This window comes from Hibiscus syriacus, unplaced genomic scaffold (genome assembly GCF_006381635.1).
Source record: "Hibiscus syriacus cultivar Baekdansim isolate YM2019G1 unplaced genomic scaffold, ASM638163v2 tig00112857_pilon, whole genome shotgun sequence".
Taxonomy (NCBI): Eukaryota; Viridiplantae; Streptophyta; class Magnoliopsida; order Malvales; family Malvaceae; genus Hibiscus; species Hibiscus syriacus.
The window spans coordinates 1,454,703-1,478,786 of NW_024063412.1; the positions used below are offsets into that span (position 1 = coordinate 1,454,703).

The following is a 24,084-nucleotide window of genomic DNA, read 5'->3' on the forward strand; positions in this document are numbered from 1 at the left end:
TTTTAGTTTATTCTTCTGTATTTACAGAAGGAAAAAGAGAAGATAGAGCAATTTCGGGGCCGTCGTCTTCCCTCTTCGGCAGGGTGTTTTTGGTATACAAAAATATAATAAAGGATTCACACAATCGGCGGACCTAAAGGCATCAATGCCAGCCCAGAAGCGGTCATTGCCGGGGAATCTCGACGATGAAGAAGACTCCAGTCTGCATCACCAAAGCCACACCAAGCAATCTGGGAACGAAGATGGCCAACTCGAAGAAGCTGAGGCTGACACAACCCAAATGGAGGAACAACAGCCCGAGCCGGAACAAGAACAGGAGCAACAGAAACAAGACCCCGATGAACAAGACCAACAAGCTCAACAACTCCAAGCCAAAGAAGAAGATGAAGATGGCGATGGGGATGGAGAAGACGAAGATGGTGACGTCCTTCTCTCTTTTTTTTCACACTTTTGTTTCCCGTATATAGCTCGATGCATAGGTGGAAACATATGTTTGAAGTTGATTTTGATTCCTGGGCTCTTTTTGTTTTTGTTTTGTTCTCAGATTCTGATGGGAGCCAATCTTCTACTTCTCAAGAGAAACCCGAGTACTCTTTTCCATCTCTTTCTCTGTCCATCATTTATATTTCTTAATCTATTTTAGCTTCACGATTAGCTTTCGCTCTGCTTTTATGAGTTGGGTTTGCTGCGATTTCGTTTCTTTACGACGAGCATTCTTCTTTCTTTTCGATGTTTTAGCTGTTGGAGAAAAGGATTCGAGTTTTACTTGTTGGGATTTGTGCTATTTGCTAAATGACATTGCGTTTTTGTGATATTTTCCCTCATCGTTTAATCGATTTGCATTTTGCATATCAACGATCTGTGTCCTATATATGTTCGTAACCACTTGAGGCTGGGAAATTCTGAAATCTGTTCATATTATATTCTTTATCCATCCCCGGTAAAACACTTCGACTACTCTTTACCAACTTGTAAAATACTAGCTTGAAAACACGTCCTACTATATATTCTTCCACTGTTCAAAATGTGCATGATTTGTCTTGTATAAACGCATTTTGTTTTGATTCTGGGTTCTTTTTCTTCCCCACCTAGCGTTTTTCTGAATCCCATTATGCATCTGGGTTCAACTCTTGAAAATCTAATAAAACCTTAATGAGCCAGTGTCACTAGGCTAGCTTTGTTAAGCTTTCAGTCAAAGAGTCTATGCATTGAGACTACGGAGGTGACTCTCCTAGGCTTTTGAACTGTAATTTCTTCAAAGAGTATTGCCCCGAGTAAAATACACTCTGGAGCTGGCGGGTCTGTGAACAAGAATGACAGTAAGAGCTGAGGCAGGCTAGTGAGGTTTAAAAAGTGCCGCTTTTCATCGTCTATTCTAGTTTTTGGAGGAAACAATGCTTGGGAAATGGGAACTAGCTATAATGGAGTCTGTTATTGTGGAATCTCGTTTATATACCATAATATTTGGGTCATTCTTTAGGTATGGGAACATGTCAGGATTCTCATACTAAGTTGGTTTGGGTTTGGTTCTATTTGTCTCTTCCCCTCTCTCTCTCTCTTTATATATATATATATATTGCTAGATTTACTAAAAAATAACAGCTTAATTCATTTTTTCCTCGGTCATTCTTAATACGTGATAATAAAGTAATAGTTGACACTTTGTGTTCTGATTCCCTTGCCAGTCATGCAAAGTCACATATTTACATTGATGACAGCAACACATATATCTTTCTACCGACATGCTTGCTGGGATCTTTATGCATATGGTTTATAATGTAGCTTTAATCTATTTTTTTTTGATAAGAATGACAGGCCTCCTTAAAAACCTCCTTCTTGATCAAAGAAGGAGGAAAAGAGTGCCTTAGAAACTTTATTACTCCTCCGAAATTACATAAGATTTAACGTAGACACCATACTGAAAAAACACAACAGACTAAGCTACTCAACATAACCGAAAACCTAAACTCAAACGATAAAACGCACTGGAAACGACTAAACATCAACCAATTCCCATCTTTGCTAAACTATCAGCCTCCCCATTACACACCCTTGGAATCAGTCTAATAGAGTGCACCCTGTCCGTGATAAAAGATGAAATCTCTTTAACTAATGGGAGGATAAAAACTGGGGCCATAGCTGGTGTATGGACCCATTCCACAGCCGACTTACAGTCACTTTCCACAATCAACCTTCCAACCTTAACCCAACAAGAAGACATATAGATTTCAATGCCTCTCTTAATAGCCTTTAACTCAGCAACCGGCGGGGGACCCTGACCTACATTTTCTGAAAAAGTCAGAAGGGAGTTGCTATTCCAATCTCTCAAAATACCTCCTATACCTCCATTTGAGCCATCAAGTCTAACAGCTCCATCGACATTCATCTTCAAAAAATCCATAGGGGGTGGAATCCAGCGAGAAACCTGAAAATTGTAAATGTTGAGAGCTTTAATACCATCTGCAAGAGATGGATCACCAATCAGCACATCCTCCTGAATAGGACACTTAGGATACTTGGCTAGAAACCATTTAGATAACCTGAATCTAGCAATAAAAAACAGAGACATCCTATCCAAGGGGGAACCATCGAACACCATTGCATTCCTAGCTTTCCATATCGACCAAAATACTACTCCCGGGATAAATTTCCAAATCAACGATTTCCCCCTCAGCTCACCCCAAGAACATAGCAAAGAAGGTGGATCCTTTGGAAGGACTAAGGCTATTTCCCAATAGCTTGCTATCTTGTTCCAAAGTTCCCAAACAACATCACATGAAATAAATAAATGCTGAACTGATTCCACCTGTTTTTTACAAAACGGACATAAAATTTCATCCCCTAGCTGCAAACCTCTTTTCACCAACTCCTCTCTCACTGCCACTTTCTGATGAGCTAGCTGCCACAGGAAGACTTCAACACGAGGAGGAGATAAACCCTGCCACACCCCTTTTACCCATAAATCGGACTCCCCAGACACCTTGCCGAGTTCCTTTCTACAAGATTTCACTGAAAACAGTCCATCCCCACTTGCAGACCAAGAAAGAAAGTCTTCAACTGAATCAGTCAGTTTAAAGTCCTTCAGTTTTGTCATTAAATCCAGCCACTGATCCAACTCCCAGTCACACAAATTCCTTCTGGTATCGATGTTCCACACCCAACCGTTCGAATCTGAACTTCCAAACTCAGCGACCATACCCCATTTATTTGTTGACAACGCATACATTCTAGGGAAAAGATATTTTAAAGGAGACTCATCAGCCCATGAATCCGTCCAAAATGCAATAGACTTTCCATTTCCCAGTTTCAACTTGGAGTTAGATCTGATACGTTCACCCTCCGAGTCGTTCTTCAAGAAATTGTTGGCAATCCCTCTCCAAATCCAAGAAGATTTGGGCGAAAAAACCTTACAAATAGACATGGAATTACTACTTACCTTGTGCCTGCAACATAACACACTTTTCCACAAAGTATTTTTTTCATTGGCGAACTTCCACACCCATTTTCCCAAAAGAGCCCGATTAGATATGTTCACATCAAGAACACCAAGGCCACCACAATTTAGAGGCGTGCAGACTGATTTCCAATTAACCCAGTGTATCTTCCTTTTGTCCTCATTATCCCCCCATAGGAAACTGGCCATTAAAGAATTAAGCTTCTTACCAATTTTACAAGGCATTCTAAAAAGAGATAAGAAGAATATTGGTAGGGATGTTAACACCGACTTTAATAAAACTGTCCTGCCCGCCAATGAGAGACAATTAGCTTTCCAGCCGGCTAGTTTGGAACTAAAATTCTTGAAAACTGGATCCCATAAGGCTTCTGAGTTTTTCTTAGCACCTAGAGGAAGTCCCAAGTAATCTGTTGGAAGAGAATCAATAGAGCAGCCCACCGAAGATGCCCATTCTGATAAAACTTCCTCTTCCACATTAATACCAAATAGCTTACTCTTAGCTAGATTAAGATGCAACCCTGTCATAACACTAAAAATCCTCAATACTCTCTTGACATTTTTAATCTGGGAGAGAGATGCTTGACAGAAGATGATCAAGTCATCTGCAAATTGTAGATGTGTCAATCGAACAGAATTTTCAGATTCCCCAATAACAAAGCCTTGAAACAGACCCCTGTCCACTGCTTTAGATATCATCAAATTAAGCAGCTCACCTACAATGTTAAACAGTAGCGGTGATAAACTGCACCCTTGCCTAAGTCCTTTGGCCATGTGGAACTCTTCCGATGGAGACCCGTTTACGAGAACTGAGATTGAAGCTGTTGAAATACACTGAGATATCCACGACAACCATCTCTTACCAAAACCCATCTCTGACATTATTCTAATTAAAATTGGCCATTCCACGGAATCATAAGCCCTACGAAAATCTACTTTGAAGGCAACCCCTTTTAACCCTTTTTTCCTCCAGTAATCAATCCCTTCGTTTGCTATAAAAGCACAATCCAGCAACTGTCTCCCTGGTATAAACGCAAACTGAGAGTGACTAATAATATCACCAACACAACAACTCAGTCTCTTCGAAAGAACTTTAGAAAGTATCTTGTATAAGCTGCCTACAAGGCTGATTGGTCTAAATTCCTCTACACTGTCCGGATTAAGCTTCTTCGGAATAAGTGTGATAAAAGCATGGTTTATACCGTGCTCCCATTTCCTTCCAAAATAGAAATCTTCAAAAAATTTCAACACGTGCTCCTTTAAAATCGGCCAGCAGTTTTTAAAGAAACCCATGGTGAAACCATCTGGTCCTGGAGCTTTAGAGCTGTCTGATGAGACTATAGCTTGCCAAATTTCCTGTTCTAAGAAGTGCTCTTCAAGCTTCTTAGACTGATCCCCTGATAGCTTAGCAAAATCCAGTAGTAAATCCTCCGTTTCCAATGTTGAATTGGAATTATAGGCTGCCTTGAAAAATTCTGAAATATGTACCTTTAATTGTTGAGGATCTGAAACCACACTCCCATTTATCTTCAAGCTTAAGATTTCATTTCTTTTGCTTCTGTTCAGAGCAGACAGATGAAAAAACCTTGTGTTCCTATCCCCCTCCTTGATCCATCTTGCCCTTGACTTCTGAAACCAGATGCTTTCTTCTGTCCTATACAACCTCCATAGATTTGTCCTACACAGCCTCAACTGATCCCACTCCTGCTTCGAAAGAATTCCACCTTGAGCTTTAAGATCCAATTCATTAATTTTCCTCTCTAAATCAGAAATCGACTCAGGGATCCCAGTAAATTTACTGCTGGACCAATTTCTGATTGAATTTTTAGTACCTTTTAAGATACTGAAAATACCCCTTTTATTATTTCTCCCCTCATAGCAAGCATTGAAGATTTAACCAATTCCTCAAATCCTTCCTCCTCTAGTAAATAATTAAAAAACCTGAATGGTTTCGGTCCCCAATTAACAGCTTTGTCCTCTAATGAGACAGGATTATGATCAGATAGGGATTTAGGCAAGAGACTTTGCACTACATTTGGAAAACATGACAGAAACGTCCCAGAGATTAAGAACCTGTCTAGTCTTTCCCAAGTCGAGTCTTCTCTATTATTGCACCAAGTATACCTTCCTCCCACCAACGGTAGATCAATTAAATGTGATTGCTGTAAGAAGTTTCTAAATAAATCAATAGAATGCCAGTTTTGTGATTTTCCCATCTTCTCGTCCGGATCAAGATACACATTAAAATCTCCCCCAATACACACTAACATATTTTGAGCCGAAACAAACTCCAACAATTCCCTGAAAAAATCTTCCTTTTCTGCTTCAATTGATGGACCGTATACATTGATAATCAGACACTCTTCACTTGAATTTCTGAACTTCCCAAAGACTGCTATGAATCTGCCATTAAGATGGGTGTTCGAAACTTCAAAATCATTTTCATTCCACATAATCATCAATCCACCAGCAGATCCCACTGCTGGCGCAACAATCCCTCCTCTAAGGAATCTCCCCCCTATCCTTCTTCTAAGAGCCAAAGAAACAGATTCTAGTTTTGTTTCTTGAATTAGAATCAAGTTCGGCTTATTCTTCTTCACCAAATTAGCTACCACTCTTGACTTTTCCTTTTTTCCAAGACCCCTTACATTCCAAGAAATAATGTTGACATTTATCATATCAAGAAGATCTACACCAAATCCTTATAGCTAGTCTCCAGAGAAATAGAGACTAAACCCCTGACTTCCCCTGTTCCCTACTCTCAGCCGAACCCTCTTCAAGGTTGATAATTTTGTCCAAAAAAGCCTTCTTCCCATCTTTGAAAGAAATTCCTAGAACTTTACATACTTCCCATGTAACCATCGCTTCCTCAACCGCCTTCGAGAACTGAGGAGTAAAAACTAAAGGAGAATTAACCATATCAACTGCTTCCCTTGTTAAAACTCTTCTCTCCCTTCTTTTAGACCTTTCTGACCCTACAGCAGAGAAAGGAACTACTGCCAAGACCTCCGAAGAACTATTACAATTAGTTGGTGCCACATAAGGGTTCTGATCATCAGCTGCACCATTTAAAATCACTTCCCTTCCACCTTCCATATTTATTGAAGGAGGCTGCAAATCCTTTCTCACCGGAATACCTTTGTGTTTATTCTCAAACCAGTTAATTCTCACCCTCGACCTGGTATAATGTCTTTTATAGCTGGCCATTCTCCTCCTCTCTATGGGCAAACTTTTGGGCCAAAATGTTCTTCTATGCTGGAACAACGATCTGTCTCTATCCCTAATCAGTTCAGTTCCAACCCCCCTACAATCGTCCTTTTCCAAGACTACTACTTCCTCTAACAGATCCTTATTTGGCTTATTTGAGATCCCTTCAGATTGAGACTGTACTCTATTGAACCCACCCTCAATCGAAATATGTTTGTAACCTGACAAATCAGTATTCGAATTCTGCATTTTTGAGTCTACCAAAACAGAATGCTGAAACTCTCCTTGAACCTCCATCCTACTTAATTTAACATCATGCCCCCTGGAATTAGATTATTAGCTGGTGAATCATACTCCCTGTTAGATTGTGAAGACCCAGCAGGCAACAAATTTGGATTTAAGTCTGCCGAGACATTAGCCCAATTCTGCACCTTTATTTTATCTGAATCAGATTGCTGCTGAGAACCTGCAAATTCCACCCGAGACTCCAAACGGTTACCATATCCCAGTTTTAATAAATTAACAGCTGGCCCAGAAGGTACTATTCTGTAGATATTTGTATTGGACTCACTTGAGCCCTCTAAATGGGCTTCTTCAAATTCATTAATAGAGACATTCCTTAGACCAAGGCCCCTATAGTCCTCTTTAAAATTCAAATCTTCTGCAGAAAAACCTGACACCTTAGCACCACTAGGTTGACTTTCTCCTTCCTGCAGTATTAAATGTTTACTTCCACTGCCTCCTGCCACTGTTGTGCAGACATCACCTACCAACCATCTGTCTACTGTGTCCCTAGAATTCTCAGCTGGCAATTGTGGGCTACCTACTCCACCTGAACTCCGGACTTCTTTCTCTTCCGATGAAGAATCAACTCTAGACACACCATCTCCGGCCACCTGAAGAATTTCTGCAAAAAAACTCTCCTGTTTATAACTGACCGATCCCACACTAATCTTAACCTTATACGATCTCCCATATGCACCCAAGGTAACAGAATCCTGTATATCATAAGGACTCGCCACCCTCAACAAAGCTCTTGCCACCGCCAAATCCTCTCTTCTGATCGTGGACTCATGAATACACACCAATTTCCCCCACCTTGAGACCAGCTTTTCCAAAAAAGATCCATTACAACATAGTAAAGGGATTCCATGCAACTCCACTGAACAGAAAGCCATCGGGACTCCATCTACACTCATAAGTGGATCAAGCCAGTCGAACCAAAGTGACACTTCATCCCTTCTGTTTTTCCACGCCTCCTCGAACTCTTCCTTCGACCCAAAGGTTATAATGCAAGAGTTCCAGGTATAACCCCATTTAGTTCCCTTGACCTTGATCCCTTTACTAGCCAACCCCTTCACTACTGTCCCCAGATCAAAATGGGATTTAATGATCCCAGTTATTGATCTTTTCACCCAATCATATTCGTCTGGGGGAATATGCATTTCCCACAAATTCCTCACCCCTACTTCCTTGTCTTTATGGCCTTCCCAAATCACTTTAGACGCCGGACCTTCTCTCCTTCCATCCAAAGACGCTAACGCCTCCTTGTAAGATCTCTCATCTCTCAGTCGGCTATAAGATTCTGGTCCAGCTCTTCTACTCCGATGCGTATCCTTTTCCCACTTATCAACTTCCTTACTGTCGTTACTTCTAACAGCCTGCTTTAGTCTCTTCTTCTGGTACTTAGCAACTCCTACTGATATTTTCTTACCATCAATCCAGATACCATTAATTTTTGCTATCGCCCTCAACAACCCATCCTCATTAGCAAACTGGACGAAAGCAAACGTATAATTTCTATAATTCGGCTTGTTGGAATTATTCGGAATGTAGACACGAACAACACTCCCCTGTTGATGAAAAATTTCCTTAAGAGTTTTCCTAGTTACCCTTTTACTCAGATTGTCAACGAAAACCGTCCACTCCTCACCGGAAAACTGACCAACTGAAAACCTCTCTCTCTCTCCCACTTTCTCCCTGACACTCTCTCTCATCTTAGACTAATGGTGTTTATGACAAAAAAAAAAAATGTAGCTTTAATCTATAAATGACATGATAGAAAGTTCTATTTACATTTCTATGTTCGAATTCCAGATATGTCTTCGTAGAGCTTCCAGAAATTCGTAAAGATGTTCAATGCCCAATTTGTTTAGGTGATACTTCAATTTGTTACCATTCTATACTTTGCTCCTACAATTTCCGTTGAATATCTGTGATTAGGGGTTTAGATATATGAATCAGTGGTTGTAATATATATTTTTATGATCAACTCCTGTTTGGTTACAGACACTGGAGGTTAAACCCATCACCTTTTCTTTATTATGAGCATATATTGTTGATTATTTTTTTGTCTTTGGAAAATCCTATATATATATATATTGATAAAAATAAGAGGCCTCATTAAAAAACCCTTCATAACCTTCAAACTACGGAAGTAACTTAAAAGACATGAGAAGAAGAAAAAGAGTGCCTCAAAATTTATTTAAATAATACTAAATACAATACAACAATCAGTCAGAACACACCTCAACCCAAAACTAACCAACCATACAAACCCACACTTAAACAACCAGCAACACCCATAACCTAACAAAATTGCCTAGCCACAAAAACACAGGAATCACCCAATTCCTACTTTAGCCAACCCATCCGCCTCCCAATTGACGGATCTCAAATTATGCCTAACAATAATATCCTATTCTATCACAACAACAACAATATCTTTCACCAATGACTCGAACAACAAAGGATATCATAATCCCTGAAATAAAAATCCAAATCGTCGAGCGCGGAACTATATCTGCCCAAATAGAGATCAAAGCAGTCGGACTCTCCGGAACAACAAAGGAGACGTTCCAAAAGTGCAAAAATCTAGACCATAATCCCTAAACCACATCACAATGGACAAATAAGTGAGAAACAGACTCTGAGAACCTGCCACACAACGGACAAAGTGAATCCACGATCCCTGCGACTCCATGCTTCAACAACTCTTCTTCAACTGCTAATCTTTGATGGACGACCAGCCAGACGAAAGTTTCCACCCGAGGCGGGGCTACCCCTAACCAAACGTTTCTAACCCAAATTGGATTAGCAGCCGATGTATCAAAAAATTTCCTTCCCTGTCCAAACCCAGCAGTCCGCCGCCAAAGGCGACACTAAGAAATTACTCAGCAATGAATTGAGCACGAGCCATTGGTCCAACTCCCAATCGGCCATGTTCCTTCTCATTTGTAGGTCCCAAACCCATCCTGACAAAGTGTTTTCCCTAAAATCAGCTACTCTGCCCCCTTTGTTAACCGAGAGAGCGAATAACCTCGGAAATCGATCCTTTAATGGAATCGAATCCAACCAAATGTCATGCCAAAACAAAACAAACTCTCCATTACCGACTCTTAATTGCATATTATTCTAATACATTCTCCAAAATCGTCACTTGAATAGAAATTCTTTACCACCATTTTCCAAATCCACGAAGCACGATAGAAAATCGAACTATCTACCATAATTGCATTCGGATCCAAATTATTAAAACAACATATAACCCTTTTCCACTACGAATCTTTTTCACAGGCAAATTTCCACAACCATTTTCCCAAGAGAGCTCTATTTAATAGGTCATATTAGGAATTCCTAAACCCCCAAGTTCTTAGGCCTACACACCGAAGCCCAATTTACCCGATGAATGTTTCTATTGTATGTCGAGTCCCCCAAAGAAAAGCTGTCATTATGGAGTTTTAGTTATATTGTCTGAAATTGATATCTTCTTTAGTTGGTTTTGTACAAATTAAATGTTCTCCCTCTTTCTAGCTTGTGCTGAAGGCATGATCAGGTTTGTCTTATAGAAAATGAATTGTCAGTACAAAAGAACTGTTAATATGAGTGTGTTCTATAAAGGAATATGAAGTTTAATTTTACATAACCAACTTCCTAAGTAATAATTCTTTTAGTTTGATTTCCAAATGGTAGATCCTACCAGGCCCTTTTCTTAAAACATCTCTGGTGGATATTCTATTTGGTGTAATGTTCATTTTGTTTTGTCATGACAATTGCTCGAGTTGAAAAGTCATCTTCACCGTTGTGCTTAATGGTGTTAGAAGTTTAGTACAAAATCATAAATTTAATAAAAACTTATGATTGCACTAGGACCCATAAGTAATATGGAAAACCAAGGCGAGTTTGTATATTTGGATGCTCCTTGAAAGATCTCAAGTTGAGAAGATAGGGAAAAGGATAATCAAAGATTGTTGATTTTGCGATATCTGAATTTTCAGGTGATTTTCATTTGATTATTTGGTAGAGGTTTTGATGTTATGTAAATCTTAATTTTACAACTGTTTTTAATGAATTGGGAGGAAGGTATTATTTAATAAATGCAGATAAGTTAGATAATGTGAGCATGTGTTAGAAAAATTCTTATCAATTAGGGGATTTTACGCTATAAATTCTAGCCGGGAAGGTGTAATATGTCCATAAACAGATATTAGTTAAATTTAGATAAATGGATTAGCATGTTTTCTCTGAAGTAAAAACCACTAAAGAGTAATATTATAGTATTTGTATTCACACATTGAATGGAATGTGCTGCTTTTACTTTTTTCATGGAGAGACATACTGGATAAAAGGCATTTGCTATGTTTGATTGCATTAGGTAATGTTATGCTTGTTAGTCTTTTAATCTTTCTTGCCCTGCTGATCTGAGGTCAGCATTAATGCTGTTGGTTTATTTCTTGAGTTCTTTGCATTGTTAGGTAGCACTAGCGTTTATTGCTTTCTGTGTACAGGAATCATAAAGAAAACAAGAACTGTAATGGAATGCCTACACCGTTTTTGCAGAGAATGCATTGACAAATCAATGCGACTGGGGTATGTTATAAGTGGACTGCTACTAACTTGCCTCTGTTTGGGTTAGTTTTGTAAATTTCTGGAATTTTTTGGTTCTGATTATAGGAACAATGAGTGTCCTGCTTGCCGTACGCATTGTGCTAGTCGGCGTTCTCTAAGAGATGATCCAAACTATGATGCCTTAATTGCAGCTTTATATCCGGATATTGATAAGTATGAAGAACAGGTATAAGTTCTTTCCTTTCTCCTCTTTGTTTTTTTTTTCCCAATACATGATGCTATTATAAAATTTCTTACAGCATGATCTGGCTAATCAATGCTGATTTTCTGCATTTGGACTCTCAGGAATTGGCTTTTCACGAAGAGGAAAGGACTCGCAATAAGCAGGTCATATATATATTTGTATATATATAGTTTTTGTTCCTGAATGCATTTATTTCTCTCTGCTGTACCTGCTCATTGTTAATGTGGTGATTTGTGTTCATTAACCTGCCTTAAAACATGGAACCTGACTCTTTCCAAGGTTACTTGTATGTTTGTGTGTGTGCATATATATATATATATATATAGTACAATAGTAATGAACTTTTCAAAGTAATTATCACAGTGAAAGAAAATGTATGCTACAGTGCCATTTATATAATTATGCTGTCGTCTTTTTGATTTTGGTGCGATCCATAATCAAAATGGAAGAACTCTACTTCTCATTTCATATATGTGAGGTGCTAAAACTTATCCTAAATGATTACTTGGTACTCTTTTATTCCCTATCCAATTTTAAGTTCTAAGAATATCATTAGATTATGTTATAAGGTCAAGACCTTAACACATTTTTTTCCTCATCAATGGTCGTTTCTGTATTTTATATTAGATCCAAGCATCAATTGCCCAAGTTTTACAGAGACAATCAGAAGCACTCGTTAAACGGCGTAGTCTTCGAAAAGAGAGCAGTGCAGGTGGGTTTATTACTAGATCACAACGCCATCATCTGAGTAGTCATCCTCGTAGACGACGGAACTCCAGCGGAGCTGAGCATCAAGGATCTGAAGACAATGAAAATGATGATAATGGAGGCAAAGATTCATCTTCCACAGATGAGCGATGTACAGAAGTGAGGCAGAGAAGGCGCAAAAGACGGACTGGAATCCGGATGTCGCTGCCTTCTTCATCAGCGGTAAACTCAGATGGTGGATATGTTCAAAATGATGCAGAAGTGTCTAGAGACTGCCGGGGCATTTCTCCTGGGCTTGTCTGGAACCCGGATTTGCTTGCTTGGGGGAGAGGTGGTGCTCGGAGTCACACTCGACATGGAAATTCTGGAAGTGGCAGTAGCAAGAGTTCTCGTGCTCGCTTAAATAGATTGGTAGAGTATCTTAGGAGCTTGGAGGAAAACGATGCTGAGGTATGATAGGATGATACTAGGAGACTCTCCATAATAATATGGTTTCTAATCCAGTCTATCACTGATATTAAGCTCCGATTATTAGTATAGCTTTATGGTGGTTCTTATCTAATTTACGGATTCCACTGTGTAATACTGTAGGATTCTTCTCTCCATGCTCTCTGCTCTCCTGGCCCCTTTTTTCTTTTGGTTTTTCCCTTCTATTCCCATTTTGTATGCAGGTCCTCGTTTTTGTGTAATTAAAGCCTATTCTTTGCGTGCAGTTGGATGTTCATCTCAAGCTTATTTCGGTGGACGAACACAGCACATCAAGTTTGCACCAACCCTACCTTTGTTGTCGGCCCAGTCTGTCTGTTAAGCAGCTATACGAAGTGAGATTTCTTTCCCACCAGCTTAAACATAGAATGTCTCTTTCTAAAGCTATGACAAATTTGAAGGGCCTCGACATTTGGCTTGAATGGGTATAATGCATTAAAATGATGATTTCGGTTTTACCAAAATCTAGCCAGTCACCTTGATACATAGTGTTTGGCCCATGTGGTTAAGTTTTGGGGTTGATTCTGATGCGTAAACTCATTAATTTTCAAACATATATTCTATGCATGAACTCATTTCCCCCTTTATAAAATCAGATTTTATCATATTTTGTTTTCGCCTTCAGGACAAACTTTTATAGGATTATTGTCTAAAATCATGATTGTTTGGTGAACAGTACATTGCTCTTCAGACACCATTGCGAGCTGAAGAAGTAGAAATATTAATGGTAAAGGGACCATATCGAACCAATGAAAACTGCGCCAACCTCTCGGAGGACGCACTTCAAGTCTTGGAAGGTCAAGAAACTTTGGCAGGGCTTAAGGTCAAGCGGACTTCCGGAATGAATCATTTGGTGAGTATATATCTTTGCATTTGGCATCTCTATTCTTCTCGGAATATCCTGCGATGTTACAGTCTTGAATCAAGAGTTCACAACCATACTTTTGTTTCAGATATTAGCATATCGGCAGAGGCAAAGCAGCTAAGCACAATTGCGGCATTGTCGAAAACAACAGCTCTACAAGACAGAGGTTGTTGACAGTTGCCTCTGATAATTTAAAGTTGAATTTTGTATGTACATACACGGATTTGGCAGGTGTTTGGTGGCTTGATGAAACCATTGGTTAGTTGGCTTCTAGGTGATGTAATATTTAGGACATTAGACTCGGGATTTTCGAGGATGCTATCAAGAACTCAACTGTTTGGCTTTTACTTGGTAGGACTGGATGGATAGGGTGTTATAACATGCATCAGTTTTTTGTTCTTCGAAATAACATATATTTTCTTTTCTTTAGTGTGTTTGGTAAGAAAACGTAAATTTTCTTCAAATTTTTAATTATTAAATTTTTGCAGTTAAAATTTTGCCCATCACTTTGCCATTTGTCTACCTCAATTGTCCTTGCAGTTTCTTGAATAGTTCGACGACAGTCTAGATTGCGACTGTAAGAAATCGAAAGTAGCTCCTGACCCCAACGACCTTCTCGAAGAGTTTGGTGAATCCGATAGAAAAGGCTCAAAAACCGAGCTTCTGCTCTTTGGTTGATTAATCGACAAGGGAGAAACTTCTTTCTCGGTCGATCTTGGTTGTGGCTAGATATTGCCTAGAGTTAGAATCGGCTCGCCCATTCGTTCAGCCTGCTGAAGTGTATTGATTTTACTTGGTCTGTATGTATACCGGAAGTATTTCAAGGCTAGAACCGGACCCATCCCTGCTGCAGCTATGAGCTGTTTTAAGATTAACAAAGAAAAACAACAAAACAGGATTCATATATAAAACCCATACTACTGATAAACCGACAAGCGGAGGAAAGAAACTCAGATAACCTAACTAATTAAACAGGAGAAAGACGAAGGAAGTTGTACTTATCAAAATGATTACTTTAGAGTAAATTGCCAATTAAAAAATTGTCTCCTCCCTTTTCAATTTAATTTTTAAATAAAATAATTATTTTAATTTCTTTAAATATTTTAACCTTTAATGTTTTATTTTAAGGGTAAAATGCTCATGGTTAGATAAAATCACTAATTTATTATTATTTACTAATAGTTTGCAATTATATAAACAGAGTGGAAACAATACAAGTTTAAAAAAATATAGTTACAATACAAAAAAAATAGTTACAATACATAATATTTTTTAACGCCTATTTTAGTGTCCAGCTCGATATTTTGGAAGATGTGGACAATGTTTTTCCGACGTTGTTTGCAGAGTACGGTACATGTGATTAGGGGGTATGTAATTGTATTTTGTTATATATATATGAGTCTGAAAATCTGTTTTATTTCTGCATACTGATAAATGATTTTATAAGTTTACATGTTATGATAAAAAGTTTTAAATTTTCCGCTATTTTTACAGTGAGTCGCTCCGGTGGCCCTAATGTGACACTCCAGATCGGATCGGGTTATCCGCATTGGTCTGGGAGGTTACATATACACCGTACGAAATAAGTCTTTTGATCCGACTCTGCGACATAGAATTAAAGCTGAGCTTTGATGCAATACTCCTTGATTGCTAGTTGTGCCTCTTTTTTTGTTTCAAACTGAGACCCAATGGCCAACTCAAATGACTGCTCGTCTGAAGAACCCCAGTGGGCAACACATAAATCTGGCATAACATATATTTAGGATTCCACTTAGCATCGTAGTTAATGTCATGCATTGCAACTGCATAATGATACCGAGGAAAATTATAGCGAGGTATTTCAAGTTGAGGGTTTATTTTTGCCCAAACATTTGGAGCATTCTATAACCCTTGACATCTTGAAAGAGTTGCCTCCTGTAACACCCCAACCCGTATCCGACCCGGATACGAATCCGAGGTGTCACATTGACCTTTTAAAACATGTACTTGTATAAAATAGTGAGTAATTTAAAACTTTTATAACATATAAATGACTAATTTACATAAAAGACATTTTCATTATTACAAAACCAATCAGAGCGTGTATATTTCACTTATTTATTTACATATAACTATTCGAAACATTTATAAAACTGTTCATAGCTTAAACAATATATTCTTTAGAAAACATGCCAAATAGAACTTTATATACTAAAATACATATTATTCACCTCTTTTCTGATCTGACCTTTAGTAAGGAGAACTGACCTGTCTTGCTCCACATTGCTCTTTACTCTTCTCGAAACCTACGTGTAAATCACTTACACGCTAAGTCAAAGACTTAGTGAGGCATATAAACATATAAGGTAAACGGTAACTAATAATCATACCTAAACAATTACTACTATCATTTCATATCACTCATACTTTTACATGTAACGAATATATGCATACATATATGTCATTATCATTCATATCTCTTATCTCATGTTCCTATGATCTCTTATGTCCATATCATATAACATATACCATAACCAATTGCACATATACATATCATGTCATGTAAACCATATATATATACTATCATAAAACACGTACACCCAAGCAACTATATTATCATCTTCATTTCTTTCTTATTTTATCATTATCATTGATTCCTTTCATCATATGGTCTTATAAGTTACCATTTGTACAATCAATATCACACATGAAATTCTACAAGGAAACAAACATATTATCATATCACTTTATTAATATTATCTATTCAATAGCCCATGATACACATGTGAGAACTAAAGATATGCGAGTACATAGAGGTTGTGCACTAATGCTGTCACCACAGCTCATATAATTGCACCGAAGTGCCACGTATAATTGCACCGGAGTGCCGCGTAGAATTGCACCGTAGTGCCATATAATAATGTCCATAAGGACCACATATCATTCTTTAAGAATCATATACATATACTAGAGATCAAGTATGTGTCTCACCAGACTTCACACATGTTCCAAAGAATACATATATGTCCCGAAGGACCACATATCATTCCTTAAGAATCATATACATATGCCAAGGATCAAGTATGCGTCTCACCAGACTTCACACATGTTCCAAAGAATACATATATGTCCCGAAGGACCACATAGACCCTCGACTCTTGGCATGCCAACTATACCCCTAGCTCTCATTACACATAACCTCTAAATTCCATCTTTCATATGGAAATCAATAATCATACCCAATTTTCCATGTTATCCAAACTTAATTCTAACACTTCTAACTTCTTATTCTTATAGATAACAAGTCAAATTCATCCTCCAAATTCATTTAAACCTTCTTATTCAAAATTTCACTTAAAAACCCATTTTCTTTAATCTCTTCTAACCTCTTCATCTTTGAGTTTTCACTTATCTTTAGACTTCTTTAAGCTTTCTTACTTTCCAAAGAATCAAAACAAACTTAGAATTCAAATAATAATCAACTAATAAAAATTCTCACCTTTGCTCTTGGCTTCCACACGTGAAGAAGAAAACTCTGGAAACTCATTTCCCTCATTTCCCACGTTTTTATATCCCCTAAAAGAGAAATAAAAATCTTCTCTTAGAAAAGACCATAATACCCTTATTACTTTCAAACTTTACTATTAAATCCAACCTCAAAATTCTCCAATTAAAATTCTGAACTTTTAACTTATTTCGAAATTGAACACAACGCTTTCAAAATTCACCTTTAGGTCACTAGCCTGATATTGAGGATGCTACACCTCCCATACATCAGCTTCAACATCCACACCTTGTACCTCTGAAGCAGCCTCAAAAACATCGGACTCATCAGCTAATGGTGTGTCGTCATCGTCTACCAAAGGAACAATATCTTCATCATCTTCGCTAAATTCAGCAAGACTTTCTCCGAACCGTCCAACAAGGTTATCATCACCATCACTTGTATGTGGTTCAGAGGGGCCTGCTTATTTTGTTCTTCGAGATGGTACAGATGAGGTCGAAACATTAGTTGTATTCATGGTTTCGACGTACATCTCCAACATATTATTATTTGATGATTGATTAAGTCCAACCATAACAGCAACATCGTCATCATCATCAAGCTAGACTTTTCCATATGTCATTGGATTTGAGGAGATCAAGTGCCGATAACCTAAACATGAAACAAAAGCCTCAAGTTTTCTCTCAATTTTTTGCTTCATTTGGCGATGAGATACATCTACAGGAAACATCATATTGATGGGATTGTGTTACTTAAACACAACACCAACATCAGTTTGTAGAATTTCGCCATTATAATAGACAACTGTGAAGAATTTGTTGCTCATTGTTTGAAATGTATTTGGTTAGAAGAAAGGAGTTTGTTGTGTAAGAGATTGAAGATGAAAGGAGTGTGTTGTGTAAGAGATGAAATGAGTGTGTTATGTACGAGTTCCATTGATTTTTTTAAAAAAATTTGATCGTTCAACAATAGTCAATCCAACAATCTAAACTTTCAAATTTTTAACTGTTGGAACTCGTCACACCGGCATGATGAGTTCCTTCACCATTAAAATAATATATATTTTTAAACAATGTTTTTAAAATTTTCAAAAAAATATTTTTTATTGGGACTCATCAGGTTTGTGGGACCCACGTGACACAGACCATTAAAAAATATATCCCATGAAACTCGTCATGCCTGCATGACGAGTTCTATGAACACTGTAGCATTTGTCGTCATAATATTTGCCCAATTCTACCAACAATCCCCACTTCAAATTTGTTTAATTTTTTCAAAAGAAAAAAAACTTTATCTCCCAATCTAGTGGGCTTAGTATTTTTGACGTCATAATATTAAATAATAAAATATCAAATAAATTTTAATTAATTGACATTAGTATTAACCAGGCAATTTAAAGGATGTGAATATAATTTTAGAATTACAATTCTCTAATACATCCCAATAATAAAATGATCGGTATTAACCATTGAATTAATTTTTTTTGTTACCCTCCAGTTTTAAAGTTTTATCTTGACTAATTTAGACCGACTCGAGTTGCACATCTGGTTTTGGTGGATAAGTCTCTTAATATGAATTTTATACATACACAAGAACTCAAACTTGAGATCTTGCTTAAGCGATATCAAGATGCTTACCACTTGAACCAATCTTGTTGGTTATTAATTTAATATTTTAAATATTAATAAGATTAACCTACTGTGTATATCAAATTTCTTCGACAAATTATTCAACAAAATGATTTTTATCGTTTTGGGTTGTAATATGTAAATATAATTTAAAATATTAAAATAACACAACAAAAGCGAGTTTAAATAATAATAAGCTCCAGCCATGAGTTATCACGGTTAGGGATGGACATGATTTAGGTCAAATTTTCTGTCAATTCGACTTGATTTAAAAATATATAACATTCATCCGACTCGAGTTTAGGGATGGATGGATGATTACATTTGACCTGCACTCAACCCAAAAATTTGAGATAAAATATGAATCCTGTTAGATTCGACTCAAAATAAATATATTTATAAAAAATATTATTTTTATTCAATAAAAATATATAGAGAATTATTATTATAATTATTTCTAAATATATAAGGTAGATTTATATAATTTTTTGGGTCAAGTCGAGTCTAGTGTTTTTATTCTAAACCTAAACTCGACCATACCCAAACATATTTTCTAAAAAAACTCAATTCAATCCGATTCGAGCTTGATTTTTCAATAAAAAAAACTGACCCACTTGAATCGGATCAGATTAAAACTCGTTGAGTTCGAATTCCGCGCCAATCGCTAATCACGGTAGGAGTGACCGACCTATACTTCAAGTAGGGGTCTGAAAAAGGAAGTTAAAGATCTAAAACTGAAGGTGCAGGAACTTGAGATTCTCATCTAATCAAGAAGTTAAAGATCTAAAACTGAAGGTGCAGGAACCTGAGAGAGATTGCAATGAGCTTACTGATGAAAATCTGAAACTTCATCCCTCCATTCCTTATTTAGTTTCAAGTTGTATGTTTGAAGTGGGACATCAGTAGCCGGATCCCAGATCCTTACTTTTCCATCTATCAAACAAGTGATGAAGTAATTACAGAGAGGAATGGATATAAACTTGAAGAAAATAGCCCTTATTTTTTTCGGGTTTTCGGATAATCCAAAAATAGTTTTTTACCGATCTGATAATCCGGAAAAATTTCGGATACCCGATCTGAACTATCCGAAAATTAAAAAAACGGATCGGATATCATAATTTTTGGATCGAATCATCGAATCAACGGATCAGATCAATCGGATCGAATTTTTTTGCACACCCCTAACTGCAGGTGAGTGTGTTGGCCGCACATAGGACATGCTCTTATGAGGAAGTCGATTAGAGCTTCGTTTAGCCTCAAAGGCCGATGGTAAAAAAAAAAACTAGCCCAATGCAGAAGATGTAAAAGAATCAAGTCCAGTATCCCCTTTGAATGTTAGTCTTTTCCTCGCCCATTATGCGAATTGAATTAAATTAACTTTTAAATTAATCAAATTAAAAAACTTAAAATTAAAATTAAAATTAAAATAATAATATCATACGGTTTTCTTTTTGAGAAAATGGACCTCGTTGAAAACTTCTTCTACTAACATAATGTTGCGGTCATATAAGGGAAAAAGAGTACCCATAAATCCATTAACCACATAAACTTATATCGTTTGTTACATTTGTAACGATAAAATCCAGATAAACCAAATAAAAATAAGAACAATATATCATATGGTCAGATATTCCATTTTTTTGTTACTTAAATACATCAATATTTTTGTTATAATCATTGATATCTGATTTATTAATCAATAAATTCAGACAAGTACTATAGAGGAGACGACGATGTTCCCATATCAATTTATTTTATAGATTCAAATTTATATTATATATATATATATATATATATTATAATATAAACGTACCTCAATTACAAATATATTTATATCGACAAATCTTTTTATTATAGAAGTTATATTACAAATCTTAAAATTATTAACTAAGACAAATAACGACGAATTTGAGTACAAATGGGGAAGTTTAGTGCAATTATTTAATCAATCGATAAGACAAAGGGATGTTCTTGCTATTGTAAAATGATGAACGTAAGAAAGCGGCAGTATACAAGAAAACAAATTTAAGAATCCACCAACGAAAAACCTTTCAAATCCTCCATATAAAGACTCGTGAGCTCCTCCCTATCTTCCCCAAGTTTCAAAACTAAGCTTCGTAAAAAACATCCTTGGTATTGTAGTCGGAGATGGCGGTTCTGACGACGGTGCTCTGTGCTCTGACAGCCGCCTGGGCTCTCAAACTGTTTCATGCCGTCTGGTGGAAGCCCAAGATGATAGAGAAGAAGCTGAGGGAACAGGGCATCCATGGCTACCCTACAAGCTGGTTTATGGGAACACCAAGGAGATGATGGAGTTAGCTCGGGAAAAAGGGTCGGAACCGACGGAGCTGCCCCACGACATCTTACCTCGTATCAATCCATTGCTTCATGATCTCGCCACTACTCACAGTATGTCATGTCGTTAATTGATTTCATTTAGTTTCTGTCCTTTTTCTTTTTCATGTTAATGAAAAAAAATAGAAATCATATGGATCAATGATCATTGCAATCGAAACCAGCACACCCTAGAAATTTACGATTGTTTGTTTACTTTAGAAAATTATGTATATATATATATATATATATATATATATATATATATATATATATATATAGAGAGAGAGAGAGAGAGAGAGAGAGAGAGAGAGAGAGAGAGAGCAGTATCATATTGATATATTCTAGGTTTAATCAACCTAGGGAAATTAACTTTTTTTCTTATATATATATATATATATATATAAGCAAATGACAAGAAAATGTGAAAACCATGCATGCAGAGAAATCGTTCGTTGTTTGGTACGGAACAACTCCACGCGTGGCAATCATGGAGCCAAATTTGATCAAAGAGATTCTGAACAACAAATCTGGGGATTTCCCAAAGCCAAAAACAAATTCATTCACTCAGCTGTTCGTGTCTGGCCTTGCCACTTATAACGGAGATAAATGGTCCAAGCACAGGAAGATCGTTGATCATGCTTTCCATTTAGAGAAGATGAAGGTTATCATTATAAATGCTTGCTTTTCTTTGATGATTTTCATGTTTGGAGACATATCTTTACCCTTTGGGCTCTTGTTGTTACAGCATATGATGCCTGCAATCGATGTTTGCACCGACGAGATGATTTCAAAGTGGAGAAAGCTAGTGAACTTCATGGGGTCTAGCGAAGTCGACATGTCGGTCGAGTTCCAAAACTTAACAGGCGATGTCATATCGAGAGCCGCGTTCGGCAGCAATTTCGAAGAAGGGAGGTTGGTTTTCCTTCTGCAGAAGGAACAAGGCCTGCTGTTTTACAGTCTCAGATGAACATCAATTTCCCATTGTTAAGCTACCTTCCAACCAAAGTGAACAAGAGGATGAAGCACGTAAACAGAGAAGTGGGATCCTTATTGACAAGAATAATAAAAAAGAGAGAGAAGTTCATAAGAGCAGGAGAGCACAAGGACGATCTGCTGGGCTTGCTACTAAAATCTAACCTCGAACAAGTGCAGGAAGACAACAATTCGGAAGCAGGGATGAGCCTGCAAGATGTGATCGAGGAGTGCAAGTTGTTCTACTTCGCCGGTCAAGAAACAACAGCCAATTTATTGACATGGACCATGATCGTGTTGAGCATGCACCAGGAATGGCAGGACCGAGCCAGGGAAGAAGTGTTTAGAGTGTTCAGGAACGATAACGCCCCGCCAAATCACGACGATCTGAACCGACTGAAGATCGTAAACATGATCCTGCTCGAAGTCCTGAGACTGTATCCCTCGACATCGCTGATCCGATCCACGAACAAAGAGACGAAGCTCGGTGATATGTGTCTTCCTGCAGGGGTGCAGCTGTTCATGCGACTGCACCTTGTCCATAGAGATAAAGAGCAATGGGGAGACGACGCAATGGAGTTCAAGCCGGAGAGGTTCTCCGATGGGAAGTTCGAGACGACAAAAGATAAATTGTCGTACTATCCTTTCGGATGGGGGCCTAGAGTGTGCGTTGGACAGAACTTCGCCATGCTTGAATCCAAAATGGCCATGGCCAAAATCCTGCACAACTTCTCGTTTGAACTGTCGCCAAATTATACGCACGCCCCATATTCTGCTGTAACACTTCAACCTCGATACGGTGCTCGATCATCTTACATAAACTACCCAGTGTCACTACAATTGCAGCAGTCTCGTGAAAATGCTCCAAGCGTCTACGATTATATATACGTGTGTATTTTTTTAATAATCGAAGCTGATCTTTGATTTGGTTGAAGCTATTTTAATATCTCCATATAATGTACTCTTCGTTAAGTTCGAATTTAAAAAATAAAAATTGTTTTGGATATTATGTGAGTGGAGAGAACCCCCCCCCCAAAAAAAATCTTTTATATGCAATTAAAATATAATACTCAAAGATAGATTAAATTTATCAAACAGTTATAAAATAATAATTAAAATAGGGTAAACTACGCATTTAGTACATAAAACTATTAGTTTTTGTTTATTTTAGTACCTAAACTTTTAATTTTTCAAAATCATACATAACGTTTAGTTTTGTTTCATTTTAGCATCTCGCTATTAAAAATAGTTTTTGCTTCATTTTGGTACTCTTGTTCGAAACTTAACGTTAAGTTTTGAAAAAAAAAAAAATTTAGGTACTAAAACGGACCAAAACTGATAGTTTAGGTACTAAACGCGTTAAACTTTTAACGGTGGGTATTGAAATGAAATAATAACTGAAATTTCGGTATGATTTTGAAAAATTAAAAATTTTAGACACTAAAAACAACAAAATTTGATAGTTTAGGTATTAAATGTGTTGTTTACCCTTAAATTTATTATTATTTTATAACATATAGAAATTATTTATAATAATTTGGTAAGTTTATAAGATATAGAAGAATGCCAATCGAAAAAGAAGAGAACTTTCAAAAATTCCTTTTATTGGATGTGTCATTTCATGTCTGCATCTTCTCTTTGATGTGTTTATACAATTATGGTGATATATATTGCATGTATACTAGTCTTGATATCGTGATCGAGTCCTTTATATAGCAAGTATTAAATAATTTGATATCTTCAAATTGATGGGCAAAAAGAATGCAAGAACAAGACAGGGGGATAGGGATGGAACTAGCGTTCAAAGGAAAGTAAGCAACTTGATATCGTTTAAGTAAGATCTTAGATTCGAGT

The 24,084-nt window shown here is 37.1% G+C and overlaps 1 protein-coding gene and 1 pseudogene across 2 annotated transcripts; both read left to right on the plus strand.

The window, feature by feature from the left end:
* The first annotated feature begins 41 nt into the window (after nucleotides 1–41).
* Nucleotides 42–14,192, plus strand: LOC120184131 (putative E3 ubiquitin-protein ligase RING1a). 2 transcript variants are annotated; one of them, XM_039188681.1, is made up of 10 exons: nucleotides 42–419; nucleotides 545–587; nucleotides 8,756–8,814; nucleotides 11,446–11,527; nucleotides 11,612–11,732; nucleotides 11,852–11,893; nucleotides 12,378–12,908; nucleotides 13,172–13,279; nucleotides 13,621–13,797; nucleotides 13,898–14,192. In XM_039188681.1, exons 1-10 carry the CDS (start codon nucleotides 146–148, stop codon nucleotides 13,928–13,930), a joined length of 1,470 nt encoding a protein of 489 aa, XP_039044612.1. In that variant the 5' UTR covers nucleotides 42–145; the 3' UTR covers nucleotides 13,931–14,192. The 2 variants fall into 2 exon arrangements, with proteins under 2 accessions (XP_039044612.1, XP_039044613.1); XM_039188682.1 differs by lacking the exon at nucleotides 8,756–8,814.
* Nucleotides 14,193–20,979: 6,787 nt separating this feature from the next.
* Nucleotides 20,980–23,133, plus strand: LOC120184077 (annotated as a pseudogene).
* Nucleotides 23,134–24,084: the final 951 nt, after the last annotated feature.